The sequence below is a fragment of the Cydia strobilella genome, chromosome Z (assembly GCF_947568885.1).
Source record: "Cydia strobilella chromosome Z, ilCydStro3.1, whole genome shotgun sequence".
NCBI classification, from domain to species: Eukaryota; Metazoa; Arthropoda; class Insecta; order Lepidoptera; family Tortricidae; genus Cydia; species Cydia strobilella.
The window spans coordinates 30,677,132-30,694,940 of record NC_086068.1 but is presented as its reverse complement, the minus strand read 5'-3'; the positions used below and the strand labels follow the sequence as shown (position 1 = coordinate 30,694,940).

The window sequence follows — 17,809 nt, the reverse complement described above, 5'->3', positions numbered from 1 at the left end:
CATCTGACGCTGTTGACTTGGTGTCCGTACCAGTGCTTGAAAATGTTTACTAGTTCCTGAGGCAAATTAATGCTCTCAAGCTTTTTCCATAAAAGCTCGTAGGACACCATGTCAAAAGCTTTTGATAAATCCAAAAAACAAGCGTAGACAGGGGTTTTTCGGTCCGTGTAGTATCTGATGACATGCTTAAGCGACAGTATTGCACTTTCTGTAGACAACCGAGGCCTGAAGCCAAATTGGTTATCATGGAGAGAAAGGTGCTTATCTAGCTGTATATTAAGCATGCCATCAAACACTTTCGCGGTGATGGTCGCAAGAGAGATAGGCCTGTAGTTATTTGTATCTGACATGTCTCCAGTTTTGTTTTTCACTACAGGTACAACTACAGTTCTCAAAAGGTCGGGGGGAAGATACGAGTGACTCACGCATAAAGAAAATAACATAGCAAGAACCCTGGAAACGTGCGGCCCGGCATGTTGGAGATGTTCAACACTGAGGCCATCATGGCCAGGGGACTTTCCTTTCGTTATTGAATTAATAACTTTAGCTACTTCTACTTCTTTCGCTGTAAATCTCACCAGTGTCCCCTCCACTTTAGTCTCAGTGCTAAACGAACTCACCTCGGGTCGTGCTCGTGCTTGAACATGAAAGTGTTTTCTAAAAACGTCCGCGATGTCCTTTGGCTTACTTTTTCCATTGACGCTCGCCGGGAGGCCAGGCCGAACGTTTGCCTTATTTGTACCCTGCCACAAAACCCTTAAAATTACCTCTGACATGTTGTTTAGCAAGAGCATCCATTTTTATTTGGTTCTGATGGTCTTGGCACCATTTTAGTCGCGATTTGAATATTCTCCTGCTTTCAACCATCTCATTATACATGTACCCAGAATTAGGCTTTCCGCAGGATACCCATTCAACAAACTTGGACCTAGCCACGCGATGAGCTTCACTCACGTGTTTGTTCCATCCCATGATACTCGGACCTCTTTTACGCCCCCTAGACTTACCATGTCCAAGCACAGCAGACTCAGTTAATGCGCCCACAATGTTAGCATATAGTCGGTCAATAAGGCGGTGGTGGCCGGGATCGTGACAATATCGGTCCGCACATATATTAAAGTCATCACTATAATCTATATTTCGCAAACGCCTATGACATTCCTGACTATACAATTTTACGTCGTCATCTGTTCTATTCCCCCATACTACCTTATTATTGTTATTTTTCATTATATTACTATTTAATTGTTTAGGTTGTAGTACTTTTAAATTACACTCAATAATAAGGGGAAAATGATCAGACCATAAACAATTATATTTAACATAAACATTATGTACGGCTGACGCAGCAGACTGTGTGACAAGACAATGATCTAACCACCTACATGACCCACAAGCCTCGCTTACAAAGGTGTAGGTATCAGAGTCCGAGCCCAATACATCCACATCAATGCACACCCAGTACTGTTCATTACAGAAATCCATAAGTTCATTATAAAATAGTTCTTGCGGATGCGCATTGAAATCACCCAAAATAAATACAGAGTCGACGCTATGGTCATTTATAATGGCACTTACCGCACTGAGACATTCCGTAAAGTCCCGTAAATTCGCTAACGCGTTTGTAGGCAAATATACGCTCATCACTATTATGGTTCGATCAGCTGTTTCAATTTTAATCGCGCACACACGACTGTTGTCACACTTTATTACCGATACATTTCGAAAAACACTTGTTTTCCACAAAAGGGCCACTCCTCCGAACGGTCTTCCACGCAATATTCCCACAGACGTATCGACCGCGGATGTACCTGTGTACCCAAAACCGCCATCGATTGTACTGAAGTACGGTATATCATCCGGGAGAATCCAGGTCTCTTGAAGTTCTATTAAATCACACGTTCTGCATAACTCTCGAATACCGTCCACGGACCACAACACTTTTACAATTAAAACTGGCGAAGGTGTAACTGCCTTTCATGTTATCTATTTCCATTGTTATTTTTTTACAACACCGTCTACAGAGCTAACTCCGTTCGAGTTTTTATATTTAACGTTAACAAAACGCCTAAAGATGAGCTCCTTGGGGCCATAAACTCTGATCCAAGTATAAGTCCTCCTTATTTTGTGGTACAAACGTTTTAAAGGCAATATGATCTCTTTTACTGTTCATATTTATCTCTTGCACTTGCACTGTATCCTGAGTCCTTGAAAATATGTATTTAATTATGTCTTCCTTTGTCCTTGTTGACGTTTGAAATAAATATCGCAGTCGATCGGTTTGCCGCTTTAAAATTACATTCTAAATCCCTCGCTATACCGGCTTTGCCTTGAAAACGATACTTAGGTCTCGGTTTTTTGTGATACGTGACCTTTTCCCACCCCGAAACCTCGTCATTTGCAGTTCCAGTTCGTTTATCCATAGAATCATTATTGTTCGTATTAGCGCATACATCTTGCGTGGCGTCAACTAATAATGTTTTGTTTAGGCCAGTCTCGCTCGGCGTAAGCGCATGACTCATCGCGCTGCCGTTATCGTTACCAGCTGGCCGTTGCTGCATACTCAGTTTTTACTGGAATTTGGTTGTTGATGTACGTATGTATCTTGCGGCTTATCATTACAGGATACGTTTATAAGCGTCGAATTATGCAATAAACCCATTGGTCCACTGTCCATCGTATTAGAAGCCCAGGCTCCTCTTTTATTATTGACTTTACATACTGACTGGGGTAGCACAGATCCATTTTTGATTTCCATCAACTCCGTTTGTAAGTCGTTCAGTTGATTTTGAGTGACATAGCTTGCTTTAATTTCGTCTATCTGAGCCTGTACACGTACAAGATCTTTTAAAAGTTTAGTGCAATCCAGATGGTCAAATAAAACCGGCGGTAATTTTTCCAGCTGCCGGGACACAAACACAGGGATGTCGTCTGGTTCAGTAGATTTAAATAAATTCACTATATCAGCTAAATCACGCTCCTCCTTTCCTTTATTTTTTCGGTTGACTTTTCGCGAACCCGCGGAGACTGCGTCATATAGCAGTGTCTTCGATTTCTTTATTTCATCAAAAAGTGCACACCCACCCGTAACGGATGCGCGCGCGCGACTCCTTATTACTATGAGTTTCCTTAAATGTTCTCACTGGTGAGGTGAACTGTTTTATCTGAAATACAAGATCAAAGTTATTAATATTAGGTATATGATCGTCATCAAGTACCTTGAAACCCGTGCTACATTCTTGATTTTATATTACGGTTATAGTCGTAACTTACTGATGATGGTACTAACGGTGCTTGATGATGATAATAATATACCTAATATTAATAACTTTGATCTTGTATTGCACATAAAACAATAAAAAATAAAAAAATAAATGATAAACTGCAATAGATGTCATATATTAAAGAAAAAGTGACGAAGCCCTCCAGTGGTGAAGGCCGGATTCGAACCGGCGTCTTTAGCTATCGCGGCTAACGCCATGTACCCCTAGGCCACCCCACACACAAACCAAAATAATTTAATAAAATAATTTGATAAAATATATAATAAAATAATTTGATTTGTTCCCAAAGTTGAGTTAAAAATAAATGAATGATTTGTTGTGATTTAAAAAATTATTAACAATTATCTTTAACCTAATTGACATTGTAATTTCTACTTATTAAATTCTGTATTTTTTATTCTTAACTTTTCTTTAAGTGAAATGTATATACCAATAACAATGTATGATTATTACTGAATAAATGATATGATATGATATGATATGATATGATATGATATGATATGATATGATAAAACAGTTCACCTCACCAGTGAGAACATGGATAAGTACATTTAAGGAAACTAAATGACATATGAATAAATTGATTAAAATGTGCAATGACATAGTAAATTTTCGTAAACGTGTATTTAAAATTGTATTCATACTACTCGTAATAATTAAATGCTACGGATAGCGTTGTTGTAACACGGGAATTATATTTAACTCTACCAAGCAATTGGAAACTATGTACAAACACTATTCATCAGATAAAAATAAATGATTGATTATTTCGAAAACGAAGTTAATTAGAATACCGGTGGTTTGAGAAATTAACTTAATTGAAGCTTAGGAATGAACCCTTGAAATTAACAGTATTAAAAAACACAGTGTAATTATACAAAATTATTAAATAAAAACATAACAATTAATGAAGAAAAAATTGTTGACGAATCTTCCATAAATTATCTCACTTAATTTCAGTAATTTAAACACAATAACAAAACTAGGTCAAAAAAGTTTGTGTGTAACGAAAGAAATATAATTTATTTTTAGCATATGACACCGGTTATAGGTGCCTTGTAATCGCTGGTTAGCATGTTTACCACCATCAACTGCGCTCTACAATCCCTTCAAGATGATTCCGCTTTATTAAGGTAGTTGTTTTTGCGTTGAGATCCACGCGTTTACGACACACGCGGTTTATGGAGGTTTTATAATATTACAATTTGGCATTTATAGTATGAGATTTTGCGCGATGCTTCGTACAAGCATATTATACAGGATGGCCCAAAAATACTTCGACAAAGTTTTTTCTAATTATTTTATTAAGTACTTACGTAACTAGTACAAAATAAGTTAAAAATTAAAACTAAGTTAAAAAGTAAAACTCAAAAAGACTGTAGTTTTTTTTGTTACTTATTTTGTACTAGTTACGTAAGTACCTACTTAATAGAATAATTAGAAAAAAAACTTTGTCAACGTATTTTTGGGCCATCAGCCTGTAAATGTAAATACCTAGCCACGCATATAATAATAAAATACTGGTCAAGTGTTAGTCGGACTCGTGCCCTGCGGGCTCCGTACATTCACAATATTTTACAAAGTATTACTTATAATATACTTGCCCACTGCGACATTAATATAAATTATATTCTTATACAATAATTGAGGAAAAAAGTTACGTGAAACGGAAGTAGACAAGTAGACAACCAATTTGAACCAATTTAACAATAACAATAAATATTATAGGACATTCTTACACAGATTGACTAAGACCCACGGTAAGCCCAAAGAGGCTTGTGTTATGGGTACTCAGACAACGATATATATAATATATAAATACTTAAATATATAGAAAACATCCATGACTCAGGAACAAATATCTGTGCTCATCACACAAATAAATGCCCTTACCGGGATTCGAACCCAGGACCATCGGCTTCACAGGCAGGGTCACTACCCACTAGGCCAGACCAGTCGTATTTGAATATAAAGTATTCAGATATCATCACTACGCTATCTGACGAAACTATGTGAGACGTGACGACCTAACTGGTAAATAAATAATAATTTTAAGGGTACCAAATTTTTATTTATTTAAATACTTTTTAGGGTTCCGTACCCAAAGGGTGAAAACGGGACCCTATTACTAAGACTCCGCTGTCTGTCCGTCTGTCTGTCTGTCCATCTGTCACCAGGCTGTATCTCATTAACCGTGATAGCTAGACAGTTGAAATTTTCACAGATGATGTATTTCTGTTGCCACTATAACAAAAAATACTAAACACAGAATAATATAAATATTTAAATGGGGCTCCCATACAACAAACGTGATTTTTTTGCTGTTTTTTTCCGTGATGGTACGGAACCATTCGTGCGCGAGTCCAACTCGCACTTGGCCGGTTTTTTTTAGAGTACTATAACTATTATTTTTATACACAGACCACCCCCTATAGACCGAGCTTATAGGACGACTCGCGGTCACCGCCCGTATGGTGTATAGGTCTTATATAAGATTGCTCGCGCGCCGCTCCGATCAGTTGCGCCCAAGAATACGACCTGTTAGCAGTGTGCACGTCTGTACGAAAATAACTCGTAAATAATTGAATTCGTTCGCTAATCATTTATATTGCAGCGTAAAATGGTGTGGCAAGTCATCTAAGACTTCCAAATACAAAACAAATGGAATAACATTCCAGTTAATTGTGAAATTCATTATTTTGTTGAAAATTGTTTCTTGTCCGCGGAGTTCATTCTATACTGGTCAATACGGTTGTACTGAGCAGCAACGAAGTATGCCTGTTCCTTTTCGTCAACATGAAAATGCAATGTGCTATCCCTTTCACGTTAACGACTAGTGATGTTTCGTCAGTTGCGGAAACTTCGTGCTTTCGTTCGTACCGTATTGTCCATTTCAAAAAATATAAAAGAAAACTGGGATTCTTTTTTATTGATAATAATTAATATGTAGAATCTGTAGTTTTATTTAGTTGGTAGTTTATCTTAGTAGGTACTGTAGGTAGATACGTTACCTACGTAGTTTAGTTTTTAGGGTTCCGTACCCAAAGGGTAAAAACGGGACCCTATTACTAAGACTCCACTGTCTGTCCGTCTGTCACCAGGCTGTATGTCATGAACCGTGATAGTAAGACAGTTGAAATTTTGTTTTCACCTCAGCAGCTCGAACAAGCCCACTTTCGTCACTCCCTGGAGTGAGGAAAGTGCGACTCCTCACTCCAGGAAGTGAAACAATGTAGCTTTTTAATTTAGTGAAGGCCATGAACCTACGGCATCGTAAGGCCTCGGTAATCCGTATATCTTTGTTGTACGCTAGTGGTACTGCTATCACTGAAAAGGGATGACGTCATTGATGTTGCAGTGTTCGAAATAATTTTAAGAGGCCTTATTCCTACAAACGAGCGTATTTTGCAAAATGCTTCCTTTTTCATTCAACATTACGACGTAACTATTAGTATTTATTCAAAAACTGTTAACGTTCTTAAATAATCATTTCCTAAACTAGTGGCTGAAATAGTTAAAGTTTTCATTTTCTGTTTTTAAACCTAAAATAAATCAGTTTTCCTGGGAGTATTTTTCAAAATTTGCAGTGAGAAGTGTCGTTTCGGTTCCCAATTTTGCAGTAAACAAGAATCATTTGGTACATAAATGATTACAATTCAATTCACCATATCTGTACGAGGAGCTGAAATGATTGAAAGTCAAAGATTCATTTAAAAAAATTGATAAAATACCTTCCGAGTTTTCTTCATTTTTTCGGTGAAAACAGGGTCGCATTATATTTTTTTATCGCAAATTGTAATTGTATTTTGCCCTCAAAATAATATTATAGCAAACTCTAACTTTATGTGAACCCATAAAAAAATCATAACTATAGGACCTATTTTCCCGTAAATTTAATTATTTACGGGAAAATAAACCCGAGTGCCTAGCCAAGATTCCAGTCGTTCGTTCCGAAGCGAACAATAGCGTAATCTCTCTCTATCACTCTTCAATATTAGTGCGACAGAGACAGTTACATTTCGTTTGCTACGGAGCGTAAACGGTTGGCATCTTGGCTAGGCACCCTGGTCATTTGTAAAGCAAAAGACATACGGATCGCATTTCTATTACCCATTTCAGAGGCCAGCTGCAGATTTGGTTTTAATGTAAACTATAAGTACCTAAACGGTTGGCATCTTGGCTAGGCACCCTGGTCATCTCTGGGTACAAGTATGTATATTTTCTTAACATAATAAACTAAAATTACTACTACCATGCATATAAAATAAAATACAAGAGTGGCTATAACAATAAAAATAATGTTACTTGCTATTGAAATCGACAACGATCATTCTTCACTGCGTTCAAATTTTCAAAACTCGTTATAGTTGCCGGCGCTCGCGTACCGCGCGTCAACGCCATCTATTGAGTGTTATTTCGTGATATCGATGAACGCTCCAGGGAATAAGGGCTCTTAACTGTAACTTTTAAACAGCATTTTTTCCTAGTAAATGGTAATACTTTTAAGTTATAATGCTGGTGGACTATTTAGAAGGATTTATTTAAACTGAAAGCAAAAATCCAGTGATATGCAGCATAGTTAACGATATAATATAAATTTAGACTGTCATATTTTCGTGATATTTATAACATTTATAACATGTAATGGCAGTGACTAATTGAATATTTACGGTTACCTGAATTTTCATTTTACTTATATTTTAAAACTTTTAACCTAGTACTTGTTCAACTAGAAGTAAATATTAGGCTTTTTTTGTTAAATAGGTTACGATTGTATTAGATAAAATGTCATTTATATCTAACCAACATAAACATATAAAGTATCCCAAATGTTGTTTATTTTAGCAACAGCAAACATGTTATGGTGGAGAAATTTTCTACTTGAGTCTTGTATTATACGTAATAAAAACAAAGTTGACGTACTCCGTCAAGAATCCTTTTGTACACGAGAGATTGTTGTGCCTCAACTTCAGGACATTGTTATAAAATTTCTACAAAACGCTTACATAACTTCGCGGGCCTGGTAGATAGAATTTGACTTAGATGAGATGACACAATGAAGTGGTTTACCTTCTTTTGAAAAGATAAATTAATTAAGTAATTTAAATGCGTAAATTATTATGTACGCTCACAGACTTTGATTGTTGAGCCACTTAGGGTTTACTTTACATTGGAGATGTCATAGCGTTAATTTTGACAACCAAATTATAGTCCGATAAGAAATCGTAGAAAATTATCGAGGGCGCCACCTATGTAACTGTCACTTTTTTGACGTTAAATGCAAACATGGCAACAATTTAATATGTATTTTTTTTAGTTCCATTTTATTTAATTTCTACTATTTTGTCGCACATAAGACACACAAACATACAATTACACACATATTACATTTATTAACATGCTCACAATGACTCCCATGGGTACATACTGTAGCGGAAAATAATCTGTCATATTTTGTCAGATGTTTGCATTTTTTTTAAATAATTTCTCAAAAACGGCTCCAGCGATTTCGATGAAATTTAGAATATAGGAGCGTATTAAAACGACAATTCGATTAAGCTAGGGTTCATTTTGAAAATAATTAGTTTGCCCGAGTTTTCGCGGTTTCCGGTGGGTACTAAATTGTAAAGTAATGATTGCGATTTAATTTTTAAACCAGAGGCTAACGAGGCTGAAAAATCGATCCATCTAGGTTTTGTTGTTGGTGAAATTCGATTGTGAGTATTTTTTAAATAAGAAAAAGAATATTTATAAGTTTTATAACATACATTAGTTAGTTAGTTAGTTAGTTTTGCTGGGCATTTTCCGCAACTCGACATCCAATGTGCCTATTTTGCGTGAAACGAGGTAGCGCTACTCTAACCACCCCAGCTCCTCCACGAAGCCTAGCAAGGTCTTCAGGTTGCTAGTTGCTTCCTTTAGTGTGCATGGATTCCCTAGGTATTAGCTCCTATATACTTCTACCTGTTTACAGTCTAGGAGAATATGTTTTGTTGTTTCTTCTTCTGCCATGCACGCTCTGCACATGGGGCTGTCCGTTTTACCCATAATATGTAGGTGTTTGTTTACCTAGTGTGTTATGTCCTGTTATTAATCCTACTATTTTACGTAGTTGGCTTCTTGGTGTTTTCAGTAATATTTTGGTAAGTTTGTGGTTCAGTTCCGGTAGAATTTCTTTGGTTTGCCTGCATGTCTTCATTTCATTCCAGTACTTGTTGTGCAGTTGTCTGTGATGTTGTTCTAGCTGGTTGTGTATGTAGGATATTGGTAGGGGCATGATTGGCTCGGGTCCATATGCCGGTGTTTCTGAACCTTTCCTGGCCAGTTCATCCGCTGCATCGTTTCCTCTTGATCCACTATGCCCCTTTATCCATTGTACTGTTACTTTGTTGCCTTCTTTGCTCACTTCAGTGAGGCTTCGATGACATTCAAGTATAAGCTCTGAAGTAAGTTTGTCGCTGCATAGCGCTTGTAGTACCGATTTACTGTCTGACAGTATTAGTATGGTTTCGTGTTTCACTTGTCGTCTTGTAATAGCATTGCAAGCTTCTATTATTCCTAAACATTCAGCTTGGAATACCGTATTGTGTTCACCAAGGGACTTTGTGATGTGTATGTTCAGGTCCTCTGAGAAGACACCACATCCTGTCCCTTCGTTTGTCTTTGAGCCATCTGTGAATATTCTTAGGTTTATTTGGTTTAGTACATTAATTGGGGTGTGTGAAGTCCCCAATCCGCATTGTGCTAACGTGGTTACGTGCAGTAGGAAGTAAGTATATACATTTATATGGTCGTGATGATGATACAATCATTGTTTACATGATATATCCTCCTAAACGTGTTAAAATAATTAAATATTTATATACTTATTACATTTACATCACATACACACTAACACACACACACACACACACACACACACACACACACACACACACACACACACACACACGCGCAGCTTAGAAATAATAACATATATGTTAAAGTATGCATAGCTATCTGTAAGTTTCAATGTAACTCTCTGTACAATTTGTACCAATATATACCTAGATTAAGAAACTAGTATAACGAAACTGGGTCCTGTAACACAGGGTTTCCTAGCTCAGGACACAGGGTCGTGATTTACTGTATGTCTAAATTTACACAATAAACTTTTTTCATATATAGGTAGTCTAATTTCATGAATTTTCGAGTGAATGCCTGCAAAAAATAGCAGTATGATAGATTTTTTGCCACTACTGTACATACACACTGCACACGTAATCTTCTTAAAACATAACCCGCACTTAGTGAGGTAGAAATAAATATCGTTAAAAATTTACGAAAGGCATATTCACTTAGCAATTTTAACGATTAAGAGCATAGGTAGTAGTTAATCCTATTTATGAAAAGGATAATATTTAAATATTTATATGTAATTGGAAAACGTTTAAGCTAAGGTCTATATTCATTTACAGGATTCCTCAACCCACGCTCAGACGAGTATCCACGCTCGCCAGCAAATTACGGATTGATGGACCAAATCGCAGCTTTGCACTGGATCAAAGAGAACGTAGCTGTTTTCGGCGGTGATCCCACTAACGTCACGCTCATGGGGCACGGGACGGGCGCAGCCTGCGTGCATTTCCTACTAACATCACTGGCTGTTCCAGAAGGTAACTTAACTACCGATACTCTTTAATCCTTTTAATTATGTATTAACGCAAAATAATACCGGACCGGACGTGGACACTGCATGATTGGCGAACATAATTGATTCATTGTTTAGCCCCCGCAGCGTGACAAACGGAATCCTATTACTAAGCCACCGTTGTCCTTCCGTCTGTCTATCAGCGGGCTATAGGTATTTCAAGAGGTAGACAGCTGTTTTTTATGAAAGATATTTTTTTTTACTATAAATAATAAAGTCAGGTTTCTTCGAGAGCACGGGGACAACGTGTCTTCGAAACGTCGGACGTAAATTTAAAACTTATTTACGCGATTAAATCCCGTCGTTGTAAATAATAATGAGAAAAAATCGTGAAAGTATAAATCAGTGTTTTATAGACCTAAGCCCTAAGCTCTCCGAAACATGTAGCGCGAGGGACTTAAATGTGCGAGTTAAAGTATAAGATATATTATTACGATATGAAAAATCAGTTAGCCATCGGTGGTTCTCTTTGCCTCTGGAGATGGTTAGTTACGTATTATATAGATAACACGTTTGGGTGATGTAGAGCGATCAGCCTTCCGCATTCAGGTAAAATTTTATGTAGATAACAAAACGCGTGATCTCCGATTGAGCTGTTACATGAATTCGAACCTTAAGATTAGATTAGATTAGATAGATTAGATATATTTATTTCACAACATATGATTACAGTACAAATTACATTAATGTCAATTTATAAGAATCTACATTGTGATCGTCAGAAATAAATTTAAATAATAGCAAAATAATCCAATATTAATTTCATTAATTATACATTATATGAAAAATTTCCCCTGAGAAGGATCGTCAAATAGTAACAATAATAAACAAAGAAAATGTCAAAAATGGTATGCGATTATAAATTATACAGTTATGTCAAAAAATTCACTTATTGAATATAATGGGTTGTCCAGTAAAAAGTTTCTCAATCGACGCTTGAATGTTGCATCGGATGGTTCCGTCCTTATTTCTGCAGGTAATCGCTCATAATAAGTCGGACCGATGACACGCGGGTTCTTTGCTGCAAGTGCCATGCGACGTGTAACTGTTCGTAATCGACCTGTAGTTCTAATGTTTATGCCAGATACCTCGACGCGTTTAAACAAAGATAAGTTACTTCTATCTAGCTAACGTTGTGACATTGCAACTTTGAACTTGAAACAAGCAACAGATTTTTCTATTTTTATATATGTACTTGTGTGGCAGAATACAGTACATTTCTATTTTTAAACATTTTTTTATTCTGCCTGGTCCTTCTACAATCCTCAACACACACAATAAAACAACACGAAACAAGTAGCTACACTTGCAAGGCAACAACAACAGACAACGACGGCCGAATTGCCTAAGACTCATCTTTATTTTTGCGAAGATCATTTCGATGTGAGTATATAATTTATTTTTCATTTCAGTTACTATACCTAACACAAGAATGTAGATTTAGGGTACAGCTTCATGACCTAACAGTATCTATCTTGTTTGAGGCGTAACTTTAATATAAAACTTGCATGAGAGTAGGTTTTCGAGGTTAGGTTTCAAATCGCACCAGTTTTGTCTTTAATAGATAGTAATGCCAAATTCTAATATTAACCTGCTATGAAATACACATAAAAAGCGATTTTACAGGATTTGGATTTAGTTAATTACTTAAATTAGTATGTTTTTTATATAATTATAATAAATATTGTTTATTGTACTTACAAGGAACTTTTGACATTTCTAAATTCTGCTGAACAAAAGTCTTCGTTTGATTGTAAAAACTCTCCAAGCATCATCTCATCGATTCTAGGAAAATTAGCATTGTTTGCCTTAGTAAACCCTTGTTCCATGATTCAATTTATTATTATTAGTTAATTTTCGGTTTAAACTACTAAAATTGAATCCGTGAATCGTAAATAAAATAGCAGGAGAACCATAGGAGAACCAGTACTTTCAGTACTTTGGATATTTGTTGACATGAACGTGACGTCATTCGCTCTGATTGGTGTTCACCGAATCATGGCGGACTTGCGTATTTTGTAATTTTATTTTAACAAAACATATACCAATCTCGCTAAACATAAAAAATAAATGCGTTTTTTCGTATTCTACGACTAAAGTTTCATTAAAAAATATAATATTTTAGTAAATTTTAATTACTGTCATCATGCCTATCACTTTCTCGATACGCAGCTTGCTCTTTCAATCGCGTGCCCACCTGCCGACCGTGGTAGATCGTGCCATTTGTGCCTATGCCTAAGGGTCGGTTGCACCAAACCGACTTGCACTGTCACCGCAAAGATAGATATAACTCCGTAATAGATGGATACAGTCTAAGGAAAAAACATGCCAAGAAAATCAAGAAAATTTGATTCTCGTTCAGAGGGCGCTACTGGCTTTGGCCTACTGTCGTATAGATGGCGTTGACGGTTTCGTTTGTTATTTAACAATTTTAACGCATATCAGTGAAAGAACATGGGTCAAAATCATAAAAATAATTAATGCAAATAAAAAAAATCATTTATCCATATTTAAACACATTTTATCGTATTTTTATAAATATTTATTTTTAGTTTTAAAGTGTGTCGACAGATGGCAGTGAATTTACTGGGGTTACAAAATTTACTATGACAGTACCGCTCTAGTATAAATTACTCTATGGTCACCGTTAAAGCGTTTGCCTAATTATATTGTATGGAAAGTTTAATAGATCTCAGCTGTGTGACGTTGATCAGTCTGTTAATTACGGTTGGTGCAACTGACCCGCTACCTTCACCTCTCACACTTACCCCTCACTTCTCAGTCTCTTTGGTTGTTTCCAACACTACCTACATCGAAAATCATAATACATATACGAGGGAAGTTACACATTTCGTCCGTGGTCTTCATCATCAGTAGCCTTACCACGAGTTTGACATTGATATATTCGCTATCGTGTGCGTAACTTACTGTTTATGCATCTCGCTCGTACTGGCATATTGGTGTACAAAGTAAGTTACGGAGACGCTAGCGAATATTTAGTGTCAAACTCGTGGTTAGGCTACAGTTGAACTACATCAAATTGGTGGTTTTTGGGAGTAAATGCTTGAGTTACTTTAGAAAACACCGAAACCACCATACACGTGCCTTTAAAAATTGAGGAATTCCCTCAATTCCTCACGGATTCCATCATCAGATCAAAACCAAAAATGTTACGAAATCACCTTGGAGGTAACTTCTTTTAAACAGAAAAAGAATTACTCAAATCGGATCATGGGAGCCGAAGTAATCGCTGAAATCATTATCATCAAAACAATCATCATCATCAGCTCCACTTCATCAAATTGGTGGTTTTCGAGAGACAATGCTCGAGTTGCTTAAGAAAACACCCAAATCACCATACGAGGGCTGTTCCGGAAATTTTTAGCTAAACAAAAACTATAAGGAATATAATAAAACTTTATTTACAACTTTTCAAAGTATTCCCCTGCTACATTTATACACTTATGCATTTGACTGAACCAACTTTCAAAACAGGAAAAAAACGCTTCTTGCGGAAGGTCAAAAAAAAGTCGCCTGAATTCGTCCACTGCTTCATCCGCCGTAGAAAATCGTCGTCCTCGTAATGATTTTTTTAACGTGGGAAACAGAAAAAAATCACACGGTGCCAGGTCAGGGCTGTACGCAGGGTGTGGTAGCAGTTGAACTCCTGATTTGCTTAAAAAATCCATCGTTCTGGCAGCAGTGTGAGCCGGAGCATTGTCTTGATGAAAAATTATGCTCCGGGTTCCAGTACTTGGACGACTGACGTTCAGCTCCTGGAAGGCCTGTGGCAAGCAAACTTCACTGTACCATTGGCTGGTAACTGTTTTATGATCTTCAAGTGAAATTACGGCTACAGGTCCACTACGTCGAAAAAAAACAGCAACCATTTTTTTGTTGACGCTTCGGCCGCGAACTACTTTAGTAGGTAAATCATCTTCTTCAAAGACCCATTGTGTTTGTAGTGTATTGACGCTTCGAGCGCTTACGTCATGGTGACGTCACTGACAGTTAGGGCCAGTCGATATTATGCCGTGAGCAGAGCCGGACGTACCGCGTGATGTTCGTGTTGCCGAATCGTTGGAAATACATTACATCGTATGATATACTGAGGTAAATACAGTACATTACATGTGGCGACGAGGAAAACAAGAAAAGAGGAAAGGGAAGACACGTCAGTCGATCTCGATTAATTATCAAGTTTTGTCAGTGTGCAAAAAATTGGTTTAAAATCGAATCCACTGTTTCAAACAAGTGATAAGTGAGAGTACGCACTGGTGGTACACCTTTCACACTCACTTCTAAAAAACAAAGAAAACAATATTTCCATTCGGCAACGCCATCTAGCAATATGATCTTTGAAGCGTTGAACGTTACAATTATAATTGTAGGCTTTAAAGTTGGATGTCGACTAACAACAATTAGATCTACCTACAAATAAAAAAAACATCTCGGAGGCAGCCAGTGTTAATAGCACTGTTTAAAGCTTATAGCCTGCCAGGCATCAACACTGCAAATAATTGCATGTTGACTTCCACTTTTAAACGTAGGTAGGTAGGTACAATGACACTACATTCATGGTTGACATGTTCACACTGGAGCTTTATTATTGCAACTTAGTTCCATCAGAATGCAATTGTGTGATGCAAATGTAATACATAGTTGGTTTATTTAAATATTATTGTAGTGAGAGGAAGAAAATATTTACTTTGCTACGAGTAATGTGAATATGTAAGGTAATTCCCAATCAGGAGCCCAAGTGACTTGATTATTTTGAAACAGCAGATTACAGAATCTGGACATTAAATTGTCACACGTAACATTATGGATGGCATAATGAAACCGATTTATGAAAACATAGCAGATAGATTTATCTGGTCATTAAGCTTCTAAGCGTTTTATTGTAAGGTAAAACGCTGCTATTCGATTGACATGTAACAGCTGTAGCTAGCAGATTACCGAATCTGGACATTAAATTGTCATGATTTATGAAATCATAGCAGATAAATTTATCTGGTAATTAGATAGACATAAAACAGCTGCAGCTAGCAGATTGCCGAATCTGGACATTAAATTGTCACGCAAATAACAGTTACGATAAAATCGGTTACGACAGATAATTTGATCTGGTCATGAAATTTACATGGCGGGTTACCGAACCTGGACATTAAATTGTCACGTTAATAACCAATCTGATTACAAAATCAGTTACGACAGATAATTTGATCTGGTCATGAAATTGACATGGCGGGTTACCGAACCTGGACGTTAAATTACCAATCTGATTACAAAATCAGTCACGACAGATAATTTGATCTGGGGTCGTAGCACGGTACGCTTATCACCATGCCTGTCACGTTCTAACAAGTATGTGAGTGCGAAAGTGACGGACTTAGTGATAGGGGAACCATGCTGCGCGGGCTGGTCATGAAATTGACATGGCGGGTTACCGAACCTGGACATTAAATAACCAATCTGATTACAACATCAGTCACGACAGATAATTTGATCTGGTCATGAAATTAACATAGCGGGTTACCAGACCTGACATTAAATTGTCACGTGAACAACAAATCTGATAACAAAATCAGTTAAGACAGATAGATTAATCTGGCCATTAAATTAAGATACGGGTTACCGTATCTGGACATTATATTGTCACGTAAATAACAAATCTGACAACAAAATCAGTTAGAACAGATACTGATCTGACCATTAAATTGAGATAGCAGGTTCACGTACCTGTGCATTAAATTGTCACGGAAATAACAAATCTGATTACAAAATCGGTTAATACAGATGAATTGATTTGTTCATTAAATTGACATAGGTGCTTAGTACCCTAGCAGGTTCCCGATCCTAGACATTAAATTGTCACGTGTATATTAAAATCTGATTACTAAATCGGTCAATGCAAATAGGCATATCTTTTGTCTGCTCATTAAATAATATAAATATAGACTGAAAAAGCGAGGACTAAATAGTCATGCTGTGTATAGCAAAATTGGTGTCAATCGACAGGTTCATTAAATCGGCATCGTACTTAGTACGGCCTATTGTTTAATACATTGATGTTGTATTATATCGTCATACAATTGACAGCAAGGTCACACGTTGTATTAAAATAAATGGGTATACCCTGTAATAGGTCATCCAATAAAGCGTTTCTAATATGACGCAAGAAATCGCTTGAAGACCTCAAGAGCGGGGTAAATTTATAATCCAAACGAAATTATATACTGAATTATATGAACTGTGCAGATATAATAAATTATCAGCGAACGCAAATAAAGTAAAATGTATCTGGCTTATTTATAGATTTGATTTTGAGGTACTGGCATGACCATCCATCCAGTTATACTGATTTTAAAAAAACTGGATAGTCTACAATCTAGTCAGTATACTTTTGATTAAATTTTTAAATAAATGAGGTGAGGTAAAATTTATTTGTCTACCCCGAACATTTATATAAACTAATGTCGGGTAGTTTAGTGTTGTTTACCAATATCTCAAATCTCAATTGACATTTGCTGGGACGTCAGTCTTCCGTGACCACAGCTAGTGCAACCTAGTTGAAACGTCGGAAAAAAGGTAAAATAATGAAATTTAATCGCGTTAGACCCGGTATAGACATTAATTATGTGTACAAAACGAGAGAGTTTAAAGTGTTAAATGAGGTTAGCTAATCAAACAGCTACCTTATACAGTAATATGTAATAAAAAAAGGAGTATTGCCGATATAAAGATATAAATTAATTAAACAATGAGTTAAGTAAGCTTATTCCATAATCTAGTGGATATCAATTGCAAATACTTTAACTTGGCTGCTAGTCAG

At 36.6% G+C, this 17,809-nt stretch overlaps 1 protein-coding gene and 1 long non-coding RNA gene across 2 annotated transcripts in view; both read left to right on the top strand.

The window, feature by feature from the left end:
- LOC134754494 (uncharacterized) overlaps positions 1-17,809 on the top strand; it is a 296,086-nt gene that overhangs the window by 87,061 nt on the left and 191,216 nt on the right. The gene's annotated exons all lie outside the window — the stretch shown is intronic.
- The window catches only part of LOC134754189 (neuroligin-4, Y-linked-like), a 146,565-nt gene that overhangs the window by 96,566 nt on the left and 32,190 nt on the right, over positions 1-17,809 (top strand). Inside the window, exon 6 of the mRNA XM_063690325.1 lies at positions 10,742-10,939. Coding sequence (XP_063546395.1) covers positions 10,742-10,939 — 198 coding nt within the window. The remainder of the gene's footprint in view (positions 1-10,741; positions 10,940-17,809) is intronic.